At 38.6% G+C, this 13,246-nt stretch overlaps 2 protein-coding genes across 3 annotated transcripts; both read right to left on the minus strand.

Moving 5' to 3' along the window:
- Positions 1-517: 517 nt before the first annotated feature.
- LOC126592671 (ribonuclease II, chloroplastic/mitochondrial-like) lies at positions 518-7,312 on the minus strand. 2 transcript variants are annotated; one of them, XM_050258427.1, is made up of 14 exons: positions 6,903-7,312; positions 6,370-6,529; positions 6,092-6,205; positions 5,908-5,985; positions 5,706-5,837; positions 5,033-5,254; positions 4,622-4,804; positions 4,382-4,444; positions 4,163-4,269; positions 3,936-4,085; positions 3,184-3,343; positions 2,391-2,786; positions 1,623-1,847; positions 518-1,244 (listed from the first exon to the last, which is right to left on the minus strand). In XM_050258427.1, the coding sequence occupies exons 1-14, from the start codon at positions 7,187-7,189 to the stop codon at positions 1,122-1,124; spliced, it is 2,400 nt and encodes a 799-aa protein (XP_050114384.1). In that variant the 5' UTR covers positions 7,190-7,312; the 3' UTR covers positions 518-1,121. The 2 variants fall into 2 exon arrangements, with proteins under 2 accessions (XP_050114384.1, XP_050114385.1); XM_050258428.1 differs by lacking the exon at positions 5,706-5,837.
- Positions 7,313-8,147: 835 nt separating this feature from the next.
- LOC126592674 (RHOMBOID-like protein 1) lies at positions 8,148-11,982 on the minus strand. Its single transcript, XM_050258430.1, has 6 exons — positions 11,414-11,982; positions 10,568-10,731; positions 10,147-10,310; positions 9,785-10,050; positions 8,774-8,900; positions 8,148-8,473 (listed from the first exon to the last, which is right to left on the minus strand). Exons 1-6 carry the CDS (start codon positions 11,743-11,745, stop codon positions 8,351-8,353), a joined length of 1,176 nt encoding a protein of 391 aa, XP_050114387.1. The 5' UTR covers positions 11,746-11,982; the 3' UTR covers positions 8,148-8,350.
- Positions 11,983-13,246: the final 1,264 nt, after the last annotated feature.

Raw genomic sequence — 13,246 nt, forward strand, 5'->3', positions numbered from 1 at the left:
GCTATAGAGATTTTCCCAAAATAAAATAGAGGGGAAAAAAGACGAAAAAACTAAAACATCATAAGATATTTGGTAAGGTTGTCTGATTTTGCTAGTATTTGGTAGGAGTGCTTAATTAAAACAACTTCAAGTAAAACTGCATGAAGTCGGATGAGACTAAAATATAAAATGAGTCACCCTTTAGTAAAAAATACATGCGAATGACATTGTTGGACACCTATACCTAAGTCTGTTATACTCGCATAAACCTGTGCAGCTATACTAACGTCTCTAAAATTTTAGAAGCATATATATGTTAAAATGAGTGGCGAATAACATTCATACTTACGCACACTGGTGCAAGTTTGATCCCCACCGCTTCTCTTCCCCCTAACAACTAACTCTTTAGCCCACTAACGCTATCGGTCTATTAAAAGATAGTAATATCAAGTATCAAACTGAAACAATCAGATCCATTTTTCTACAACCTTGCGCAAAGTGACAAGCCTTCACCAATCCACAAACAATGAAGGTCGACTGAGAACGGAAAAGTAACATGTTTTACTGATAAGATTTACAATGCACCACTTTTTCGACATTCATTAATACAAGGATTCGGAAGTATCTCCAGTTTTCTCAAAAGTACGCAAATTTACACCACTGTCTGTCCTGACATCTTCAAATTTTCTTATTCATATACTATTTCTAAAACTTCGGCTAGTTACGAATTGAACAGCTGATTTAGATATGCTTACTTCTAAAATCAATCAAAATTCGACACCGGAAATACACAAAACTTGTTAGGAAATGGCAATCCCCTGGTATAATGCTGACCTACGATTTCTGCCATGTATTGAGCAATACATCCCAATAGATTGGATGCCAATAGCGCGCCCACAGAAAACAAGTATGAGTACGGGGAACATGCTGAGCTAAGGTCTTGAAGCGAATTCCTGTTCCTCATATTTGACGGTTTTCCAATAACGCTCGGGCATCGTCAGCTGCAGATGACGATGCTTACAATAACTCCTCACAGATGGTGTAACAAGAGAGCATTGCTTGCCCATAGAGATCATTGTCATATCAGCGACTATATGTCTCTTTGATGACAAAATCCAGTGAAACGAATGTCTCTTTGTCTCTCAAATGACAACCTCTTTAAGTAAAAGCACATCATCCCGTGGATGAGCTTCTTCTATCCGAACAAGAACTTCATCTCCAATTTGGGCTCCCACGGATACCCACACGGAAGATTGAAGTCCCACCTGCAAAATTTCAAGTTGGACACAATTGACGTAAGTGCAACAAATCAGCAATGATTTGCAAGTGACCAAAATCAATTAAAGCTTAAGAATATCACACTCACAAATAAAAGAACAGTTGAAAGCAAGATAGAAGGGAAAACACAAAAAAGATAATAATCTCAGTTGACATATACCATATATGTCCACACTCGATCTGCAGAGTGTGGGATATTCCATAAAAGTCGTTGATATAATCTATCATGAAACTGTACAACTAATTATTTGGAAACTATCCTAGCATGTAATTCTAAATTCTAATACGGTACTGGAAGTTTCAAACTACAAATAACACAACACGAATATCTGCATTTACAATGAACAGATGCAATGGGATGCTACCTCAACTAACAATATGGCTGCAATCCGATCCTTAATGAATCTAAGAATCAGCGCACGATATTTTTTTTCTTTTGGCTGCCTTCTCAGATATTCTAATATCCAGTAGCGAAGACTGCTGCTAAAGAGCCTCCTTGCTACTCTAACATTCATGTTCACAATAGATGCCATCCCCTCCAACTGACCAGCTGAGAAAGGAAGAGATTCCCCTGCGAGAAATGCTTTCACCTACATAACAAATGGATTCATGAATGATTAACAACATTAGCTCAACAATGTGGCTAAATACAGTGTAAATATTTTCATAAAACATGAAGAAGTCATAGCACTTGGCCCCACCACCGTCACTAAACTCTCTGACCTTGGCTTTGTCGAATTTATAAGATCTAATGAGTAAGGTTAAATAAATGTGTGCTCAACTAGCACGATATTACATATAAAACTGTTCAAGCTTCCCCGTGAGAAGAATATGGCTAAAGACCAGTTTAAAAAAGGGTAGATACATAAAATACCCGCATTTTTATTCTGCGTGGCAAATCTGTCCCACAGAGGGAATATAGACAGAAATATGATTTGATTACCTTCGTAAGTCTGGTTTGAACAATAGACTCGACATAGCAGTGACACTTAACAGTTTTGTCTACTTGCAAAGGGCAAACAAGAGATAAAAAAACACTACATGATTTTGTTGATAGCAGACCCATTAACGGCAAGGTCCACATTTTACATTTTAGATTATTAAGAACTATACTTGCATGAAAAGAAACTCACCTGATAGTGAGCCAGTAGATCCATATATCTACGGATGGGAGATGTAAACTGAACATAACCCGGAAGTCCTAAAATTCCATGACGTATAGGTTTTCTGAAATCAATTTCAGCAGCACGCATTAGTTTAACAAGAGCAGAGCTTCTAACAGGTCCTTCTGGAAGATGTGCATATACAGAGGTGTCGATGTTGGACTGGGGTTGTCCTCTGTAGGGTAAAGGAATGTTATTTCTAGAACCAAAAGTGGCTATAACTTCTCCGCAGAGTACCATCATCTCAGTGACAAGTCGCATTGCAGGGTCTGCCTGGTTTTCTACATACAAATTAATCACAGGCTCCGGATCCTCTGGATTAACCACTTTGATGCGTGCTTCCAATGTGGCTGTGTCAATTGCGCCCTGAGAAATGCACATATAGTTATTATCAGAAGAATTGGAGGGTTACTGATACATATCATGCCTACAAAACAATCCTTGCTGAGATCTTAAATCAACATTTTCCATTAACAAATGTAAATGCATGTTTGTTTTATCAATGAAACTGTTTGAAATGAGTTGTAGATCTTTTCTTTTTTCCTGACAGGTTTCCGATTTTTTTTTCCCAATATGTCGTGATCTTACGATTCTGCACAGGATTAGTATTTACTATTTATAGTAGAATCTCTATAGGTCCATGTTATTATGGATAGTACAACCATGATCATGAGGATCATGAGACACCAAAAATATACATTGGAACTTTGAATCACACTACAAAGGTTCGGAGTTAAGTTGGCTCTGGTTCTTTAAGTTCAACCTGTTCTCGACGCCATATTGACCGGAGAGTTGCAGCCTCAGACAGGATTTTCAGTTCAGCCTCTTCTTGCAGGTTCAAATGAAGAAGCTCAGATGCACTCTCATATGTCAACATGTATGTTGGTTTAATGATTGAGTTGTCCACTGAATATTCTGCAATACTGTCGAACCCCAAAGAAGGTGGAGTTAGTTCATTAGTAAAATTTAGTTGGCAAAAAGAAAACTACGCTTCAAATTAGCGAAAGCTATAATGCTTTAAAGAAATATCGACCCAACTTGTTCCGAATGATTATATAATCCTTGTGGTGTAAAAAGCCTCAAAGGTGGGAACATTCTACATATGTAGTTGGTAATAGAAGACTCCTAGATTAAGTTGGATTTCCTAAACTCCTATGAACTTCCAAACATAAGTTTAACTTACAGGTTACTATTCATTTTGGCTAAGAGACATAAATATGGTAGTGGCATAAAGCTAAGGTCATAATACACATATCCAGGTGGGACGTAATATGGATTTTGGAATTATCTTATTGACGACAAGAATGATTTATTCATTTCACTCTGTAGAATAAGGATTCACTCAAATTTAAAATATATCTAACCACCACCTTCAATCCCAATTCCATGGCAATCAACAACCTTTAAGTGGTAATGGTTCCCAAGCCCTCTGTGTAACTCCATTAAACTAAAATACAGCATCAATTGGGATGAGATCTCAAAGAGGGGGGCCAATTGCAAAAAGCAAAGTTTTACCTTCCATCGGAGTGTAGCACCACAGATACAGTAACCGCATTGCAAATCTCTCCTTGTTGCAAACTCATTCCCTCCATGGCAAGTTTCTCCGGGAACATAGGATAAGTAGCAGTGGGCAAGAATACAGAAGTTCCTCTTCTCATTGCCTCCCTATACATCATAAATTAATAAGAAATGAGTGCAACACAAACATTTATCCATTTTTTCCTGTAGTGTTCAAGAGCTACCTGTCTACTATGCTCCCAGGTTGGACAAACCTAGTTGCATCTGCAACATGAATCCATATTTTAATGCGTCCATCTTGTAGCCTCGTTGCACTCAGGGCATCATCAAGCTAACATATTACAATAAAAAATTTCACAAGAGAGGTCAAATTTTGATGCGGCAAATTTTACTTTTTTGACAGCAGAGGGATGATATCATTGTTAGGCATGTGAAAAACATACCTCATCAGCCTCATCCACATCAATAGCATAGACCTTCAAGTGAGTGAGATCTGTCCTTTCAATCTATAGCAAGAACATTTACAGAATTAGTCTAATTATTTAACTAATTATTTTCACACACACACACACAAAATGGTTCCATGTAGAATTAAGTATGTGAAATGAAAAATGTAATACTGTATAATATCTTCCCCCATGAGTACTACTAATTTACTACATTTATAAAAGAAACAGGCTAACCACATCTAAATCAGATGAATCTGACAGAAGATGTTCTGCAGCTGATATAACTTCATCTGAATGATCAGTACGGATGTTCAACTTCAACAGGTCAAGATTCACGTGTACAGGAAAATACCCAATGTCTATGAGGAGATTCAAAGCTGATGAGGCTGTTTTTACCATCCCCATTGTTCTTAGGATCTGACAAAAATGTGTATACAACAAGATACAGATCAGGAACAAAGCATCATGTATTATCATACAAAGAGCATTAAAGAGAAATAGGGCATAACATCATTCAAGATCTTTAGCTCCTGAAATATCATATGAGGATAACTTTTCTCTTGGCAACCCATACATTTTCAGAGCTTAGAAGTAAGTACCTATTACAACAGTAAACTAAAACACCGTCGTTTAAGTCAGACTTACTGTTCCGGCTGTTTTCCTTTGGTCATCATTTGTGCAAGCATCAATAGCATAAGCTTCAAGAGACTCAATTTTGTGTCTGATTTTCTCTTCAGCCAACCAAGAATATTTGGGAGGTTTAGCATTTAAAGGCATTGCCTTGGCAGATTTCAGTAATTGTTTAAACTCCTGCAGTTCTTTCTCAGCAGCCTCCTTTGCGAGCTTCCTACGCAGGAGCTCCTCAACCTAAAAGGACTTTCATGTTAAAATTATTGGAAAAGCAAACAAGTAATCAAGATGAAGGTTATCAAAGATAACTCAACCCAATAATCTTGCATTTACTTCTAACAGGTGTCAAGAATAACTGGCTTTTTTTCTTGTCAGGCCAAAAACAGGGCAAAAGCACCTTACTCTAAAAATCACTACGGTCAATACTTGGTCGCGAAATGGTCAATACAAGGGCACCATCCTATCTCTCTCCATGAACAATGAAGCAGATCCCCTTTTATGAAATAGCATATGACAAGAATCACTCCTTCAAGCATACATCTATCTAGAATCACTCCTTCTTGAAACACATCTAACATGAGGAGCCCTAAAGATAGACATGTTCAAACCAAGGCAACATATCTAATTGGCCTCTGGACCCACATGAACCATTTTCTTGGACAAGATGTTGACCCAATGTCTAATGTACCTGTACAGCAGGTCGAGGTCCATATACAGAGCGAGAACCTTTTGTCTCCAGAACACTGAAGTATACTTCATCTTCTGAAAGCAACAGATGAGCACAGTAGCATTCAAGAGGCTCTACACTACCAAATATCATCTGTATGAATGAGATAGTGTCACTGGAAGGAGCAGTAGTACATAAAAACCTTAACTGGAACATACAGTACCTCAGCTAATTCTTCTGCCGTCACCCGCTTATTCTTTTCAAGGAGCTCAACCCAAGCAAATTCAAGCAGTGCTGGATCCTGCACCAAATCAACTAATATCCTTCACCAAAACACAAACCACAAGAAGGGAAAACAAAAACATTTTTATCCGCAACTACTTTTGGGCAGGAACCAAATCACCAACCGAGTTAGCTTGAGCTTTCTGAATAAAGTCTGATATATCTGTGTGGTCAAAATTCTCAACACCGGGAACAATATACGTAATCTGTTGTGGTTTAATCGACGATGTAACACCATTCTGACATAAGTACAACAATCAAAACACAAACTTCAGAATACCAGCAAAGAAAACAAGCTATAATCTTTGCGTTTATTAAAGTTAAAAACAACGAACAGTGAGTTTTCCAACACCTAGCAACCTATTAATATGCCGCATTAGTTGTTTTGTGTTTCTAGTAGAACCTGATCGGACACCATCCAGTTCTTCTTGCCATCGGGCTTCTGCGCAACGGCCAGCAACACTCTCTCTGCATCCTTCTTGAATTCAAGCAGCAACCCTTGCTGCAGTGCCCGGCTCACAAGCTTATCCTCTACAATCCCGCCACTACTTGTCAGCTCCACCCTTCACAACAGTATATCATATATGCATTAAAGATATGCCTTTTCTTTCTATTCAACCAAACACTGCATAATTACTTTACTCTAGGCTTCGTTTGGTGTCTAGGATTGGACTGGATTGGAATGGATAACCTGAACAGGTTTATCGAAGGTCATTTCGAGGGGATTAGAATGGGATTGTTCTCCCGTCTAATCCTACAATGAATTAGTTTTCTTCGAGTAATCCATCTCCCGCCACATTTAGCCCTTTCACATATCCAATCCAATCCAGTTATCTTTGACAAACGAAGTCCAAGTTCTCTAAGTTCATAATTAACGATAATTAGAAGAAAATTAGGAGAAACGTGATAATTTTGTGAGGGAGAGAGAGAAGGTACTTGGCGGCAGCGGGAACTAGTCTCCGTCTGCGCAGGGCGCCGAGCTCTTCCATGACGCTATCGACGAGGCTGTGGACGGAGGTGCTTTGAACGCCGCTGCCATGGCCGGGAGCTAGCTTACCGGACCGAAATATCGGGAAGCGAATGCCTAATTTGGAGAGTCGGCGGAACTGGAGAGTAGTGAAATGGCAAGGGCAGCAGCGGAAGGGAAGGAGAGTGGGGGAGGAAGCGGAAGAGGAGGCGGAGCGGAAGATTGAGCAGCTGCCCACAGTGGCTCGAACCGCCATGGCCGATGAAAGGTTTGGTGAAATGCGAGCGAGTTTTTGGGTTGCTCTGCTTCTTCTTGTTGTTGATAAAATGGGCCATCACTTCGTGATTGCGAAATGCTTGTTCCTACACCCGCCCTTTTGTTTGAGTTTTTGTCACACCCAACTATTGTATTGAAATGAAACGATTAGATTCATAATCATTTGGTTTTTTATTTTTTTTAACAAACGATAGCATTAGTGCGACGTCATTTGCAGTTTTTTGGTTTGTTAATATGTATTTACATTAATACTAAAAAACCATTTAATAACTATTTCTGTTGTAAAATTGTGAGGGTAGATGCACACATTCTTTTAAGTGAGAAAGACTTGAGAACAGTAGTGTAATTGTTATTATGTGATGTTTTCAAAGGGGCAATAGTAGTGTAATTGTTGTTGTGTGATGTTTTCAAAAAGGGCAATCATTTCACTTTTTGGTTTGTCACGGATGTAGCTCTATATAAAGAGTACTTTGTGTGTGATTACAATACACAGCAAAGAAAAGAAGTGAAAGCAATAATATCAGTATCTCTCCCTTCCTCTTTTTACCTGCAATCATTTTGTGTTATAGTTACGAAACTATACAATATGATATTTTGCCACCAGTAGTTATCTCTTTAATTTTTGCCTATTTATAATAATTTCTATTTTTTTCAATTTTACAATAAAAAGGTGAAAATTAAAAACGAAATAATTATCAAACGACCTCTCAAAGGTAAAAAAAAATCTGATCGATTTGATAACTATTTTGTTTTGAGTTTTTCTGTTATAGTTAAAGGAAAAGTCTGGGAGAAGGGAAGAACAAAGAATGGAGAAGAATGCGAAATAAAAGTGTATAAGGACGCAAAATGAAAATAAAAATTTGAAAATAAATTCTTTTTATGCAATGATATTAGGTTGGGGGTTGGAATAAGTCATACAATGGGTGGCAATAGTTGGATTAAGCCGCACAATGGGAAGTAAAAATTTGATATCGAACTCACTATTTATGAGAGTCGAACATAAGGCTTTTTTTAAAAGTGTACACAAATCAAATTTCTACTGATAGTAAAGATCAAGAGTCGAGATTACACGATGATATGAATACATATAATAACGAAGGTATACATCTGAGCAACTCATGGAACCTCTTGACTGCAAAAATCAACTGCAAAGCTGAGAGCATAACCCCTGGATCTGAGAACTGCTTGCATTTGGAACCGTATACGTGCCGTTCTTACCGTTGCTCGAGCAAGTTAAATAGATTTGATCACCCATCTGGTTTGTCTGCAATGAGATCATCGCGCACAGGAGTCAGATTGATGCAGTTATCACACGGTAAGTACTGGACAGACTGTTTTTGCTCACCAGTGCCATACGTACATTGCCTCAAAACATTATTTCATAGTATATAAACCGACTCTTTCTAATGAACAATTCCATTTAACGCACGGGAACTAGGACAATATGCGTCTACTAATAACTTAAGAAGTTAATCCAGTTTTAGAAAAACGGTTTGGATTGTAAAACTGATTGCGCGTCTTAAATTATATGCACAGGTAGGAGCAGGTGTAGAGTGTTAGGTACCGTGCAGTATGCAGGCTCCGAGTTGCAGCTCCATCTTGAAGTAGGGACACAAGATAAATAATGACACCAAGAACAATGCTTATTGGCATCAACTCCCCGAAGAAGCATAACGAGGCCAACTGTAAACCTGTCATATCAGCAAAAATCTGTTTAGATTGTAAATTTATACTGCGTAATTGACTACTAAATTTTCAAATTACACAAACTTTCCCAGCCAGGCGTAAATCCAAACTACCTAAGTTTACCATATATGATATCCCCCGGGTGCACCAATTTTGACATGAACTAATAGAAGGAGACCATACAACCAAGAAGAAAAGCAAGAACAAAAATGAGGGTGCTGAGTGTTGCAAAGCCTCTCCAAGTATACATGTTTCACTTCTAGAGAAACAAAGATCACGCCAAAGAAATATACTGATATAGAGCTCTCCTCAGTCTCGGTCTGAACCCATGTCTCCAATCTAATTATTACTCCGGAGTAAGCTGCTACCATGTTTCGAAAAGGTTCTCTGCCAGTCTATATGTAGGCAACAAAATTGGCAAAGTTTCTATTATTAGTTTCCGACGCTTTGAAGCTTATTCCTAGGTAGAAGAAACCAAGAAAAAGCTTCAGCCAGGAATAGGAAACTCTACACTAATCTGGTATTTGAAATAGAGAAAGTTCTGTTTCATGATTACGTTGAACTCCAAAAGCTAGATTTCAACATGTAGGCAAGTGTGTTTCTCTTTTTACTTGGTACAAGAACTTTAGAAACTCGCTTTCAATACAAGTACAAAAAAAAATTCCGGGCTGAAGCTGGTAAGTGAGCAAAACCTAAAGTCCTAAAGGAGCCGTATATCGCCTAAAAAGAACTTGTTAAAAATGTTAATTGGGTAGAAAGAAGTCCGCATGTTATATTTTTAGTTAGTAGTAATCTTGTTTTTGATATACTTTTACTAGTACTATGGCAACCTAAATATGGAAACATGAAGTGCACAGAAGCACACAAGCACAGAAACAAATTGGCTTACCCAACAATTAAAACGATCACAGAGAGGACCCACAAAACGCACTGATAGGTCTTGAACTTTGATTTTGTTTGAGATGAGGCATATCCTGGACCTGGAGAAGTATATCTTTGGTTAACCCATCCAAACTGGGGGCGGATAAGAAACACAAACCCAAGAAAAAATCCCGAAAGGAATCCTCCAATATGAGCAAAGTTGTCAACGTGTGGGAGTGTTCCCACTGCCAAATTGATTGCTATGATGATCAGGAGGGTGAAAAGTGCTCCAAACTGAACAAGAATAACAAATTAGATACGGGTTCCTGAATGTCACCAAATTTTTGTTTTCTGAAGTATGAAGCTCCTTTAAAGTAGTTCAACAATTACCTTACTAGCATAAATTGTCCAATTAGTGATAAGTTCAGAAAGCATGGCTCCCAGCAACCCGAAAAGTGCACCAGAAGCACCAACAGAGATGTTTGTTTGGATGAAAAGTGAAGACAACAAACTCCCACCAAGTCCAGAGATGACATATAGCAACCCAATCCGGACTGCAATAGAAACACATGAGAATAGCACAAACGACATGAGTAAGTTTACTGAGATGAAGTAAAATAAGCAAAACCTACATCACCAAATCGACTTGACTCGATGATAATAAAAGCCTAACTTGACTAAGTTGCAGTGCAAAGAATCATTAGTCGATTCCCTTGAATGATGAAAATGCTTATGATCACAAAGTTCTTTGAATTTGCAGATGATATATACCACGGAATTAGACTAAAAAAACTAATTTTCGAATACATACCAAAGCCGAACTCTTGCTCTAACCGATATCCGATGACTAAAAGGCTCAACATATTAGCCAATAAATGGAAAACACCCCCATGTAACCAATTGCAAGTGATGAGAAGCCACCCCTGGTGTCTGTCAACCACCTTATTTACATCCAAAGCCCCCATCTTCTGCAACCTAAACCAATGAAAATCCAACACAATACCATGTTATACTTACAATCTCAATCAATTAACAACCTTTAGAGCAAAAAGGGTCCGCCCCAATTGAGATTAAAACATAACTAATCAAAAACTCTGATTACAAACACCCACCAAATGATTTCGGATCAATCCCCAAACTTGTAAAACATCTTTTTATTGAAACAGAACAACGGAAAGTATGCAAAACTTAGAACCAAATGGTTTTCTTAAAGCACAAAATTGGGGCTAACTCAAACAAAATGTATCAAATTAACAATATGCAATCAATTAACAATTTCATAACAAAAACAGCTAAAGGGTCAGACCCAAATGAGATTAAAAGTTAGTACTTCACAAACCAATTGAAAATCTAATTCCAAAGTTCCAAATACCCACCAAATGATTTCGAATAAAGTTCTAAACTCGAACACATGTTCCCAATACATAACAATGAAAAGTAAAGTACGAAATTTTTAAAACAAAGGGTTTGCAAGTGGTGGACAGGGCCTTTCTCTTCAACCCGCTGCGTCTTCGGGTTCAAACCCTTCCGCACTGGCCGTAGTTTAGATGAATTTAATGTACATTATCCTATCGTTTGCCAATTTTGCTTGAAATGTAAAATCGAAGCGAAAACAATCAGAATCCTTCAAATTTGACAACAGAAATTACGAACTCACGTCGATGAGGACGGTCCAAGAAGCGGGTTCTCCTTAAAAGGCTGGAAGGAGAACCTCCCCAAGAACGTGGCAATGCAAGAGACTGAGTTCTTGGGGCAGTTGTTGACATACATGGTGATGATGAACATAACGACGTTGGCAGCAACAAAGACAGGAATCAGCCAGACAACCCATTTCTTGAAATGCTTGATCTCTCTGTACACGGGCGGAGACACGGCCGGAGCTGGGGAGGCTAGCGGCGGCGTCTCAATGTCTACTGGGTGGACTACGTTGTAGTGCCGCCGTGAGTTCACTCTCATTTGGGCACCCGACGACGGTGGCTCCCCCGCCATTGAAAGAGTCGAATGATTGATTGGTTTGGGAGATGAAGGTTGTGGGAAGTGGAGAGGGAGGGGAGATGATGAGAGAGAAAGAATGGAGGTTTTAGAGAGAGAGAGAGAGAGAGAGATAGTCAGGGAAGTGTAGCTGGTTTGGTCAACGTTGGAGAAGCTGCTTGCCTAAAATTGAACTGGTTCTTTTGGCCAACAGTGTCCTCCGTACGTGTCTTCGCCTACCACCTTCAACTTCAAGCCATTGAATTTGTTTGTTCGAGCTTTTGACGTAGTGTTACGAAATTGAAAATGATACTTTTATAAGATATAAATTTTAGAATAATGCAAAATGCTAATTTTTTTTTCTCCGTACAACATTTTTAAGTAAGAGGGTTTAAATTTGATCCACATTAGTAACAAATTTAATATTTAATTAGATTTTTACTTGTTTTTAATCTTTAAGTAAGAGGATTTTTATATGTTTTATCAGTTTTTATCTTTCTTTCTTTTTTCTCAAAATAACGTGTTAGCTTTTACTATCCAAATAATAAAATTTTAAGGTTAATTAGTCTCTCACAACGCCGCTTCTTGACTTTCTTGACTTTCTTCTCTTGTATTAGGCATTGGTACGCCTTAGAGCAACTCCACCCATGTGGATTGCTCGGGGGACAGGGGAGAAGAAAGGGCATGAGGCCCGGTGGACAGTGCTCCAGTCATGGAGAGCCCGAGTGAGGGTGGGAACCCGAGCACAAGGGCCGTGAGGAATCCACCAGCCTGCAGCCCAAGGGCTAGGCATTATTTAATTTTTTTTGTGTCAGCCCGAGGGCCTGCAGCCTTATTTCCAATGTTTTTTTTTATTTTATATTATTTAAACAAACAAAAAAAACTAATATTTTATTACATATTGCTAGGGGAGAGGGCTGTAGACATTGAAATTTCGGTGGCATAAATGTTAGCCGTTGCATTAAGATTACATTTGTAAACATTGAAATTTTAGTGAAATAAATGTTGACCATTGTATTAAAATTACAACCTTCATTTAATTCACCTACAACACCCACCAAAATTCACCTACAACACCCACCAAAATTCACCTACAACATCCACCCAAAACAAATGGATGGTGGTGATCCATTCCCAAAGCCTATAAATAGGCTCCCCCATCAAAGAATCAAGGAGGATTTTGGATAGACACTTTCTCTACTCCCAAATTGGAAGAGAAATCACACCACACCAAAGCCTTGAAGCCTCGAAACTCTGAAGCTCTCAAGCAAATCCCGAAGGATCAAGAAAGCCCTCTTCGTTCTTCGTGAAATCCTCCTTCAAGATCAAGCCATAATGCCCCCTTGAAGAACTTCCACCAATTCAAGATCAAGCCCCGACGGCCCCTTGAAGAAGGTGTTCATCATTCATCAACTGTTCGTCCAAGATCAAGCCTCGACGGCCCTTGGATCAACAACACTACATCCACACGTTTCAAAGATAGAATCAGAGGATAAATTTGTAGAAGAGATTGTAACCC

This window comes from Malus sylvestris, chromosome 12, assembly GCF_916048215.2.
Source record: "Malus sylvestris chromosome 12, drMalSylv7.2, whole genome shotgun sequence".
NCBI classification, from domain to species: Eukaryota; Viridiplantae; Streptophyta; class Magnoliopsida; order Rosales; family Rosaceae; genus Malus; species Malus sylvestris.

Coding starts and splice junctions, on each gene's coding strand:
- LOC126592671 (XM_050258427.1), bottom strand. CDS start 7,189: ATGGCGGTTCGAGCCACTGTGGGCAGCTGCTCAATCTTCCGCTCCGCC. Junction 3,344..3,935: donor GTGCTACACTCCGATGGAAG/GTAAAACTTTGC, acceptor GGGGTTCGACAG/TATTGCAGAATATTCAGTGG. Junction 1,245..1,622: donor CAGCCATATTGTTAGTTGAG/GTAGCATCCCAT, acceptor GAAATTTTGCAG/GTGGGACTTCAATCTTCCGT.
- LOC126592674 (XM_050258430.1), bottom strand. CDS start 11,745: ATGGCGGGGGAGCCACCGTCGTCGGGTGCCCAAATGAGAGTGAACTCA. Junction 10,051..10,146: donor GGACAATTTATGCTAGTAAG/GTAATTGTTGAA, acceptor ATTCTTGTTCAG/TTTGGAGCACTTTTCACCCT. Junction 8,474..8,773: donor CGGAGCCTGCATACTGCACG/GTACCTAACACT, acceptor ATCTCATTGCAG/ACAAACCAGATGGGTGATCA.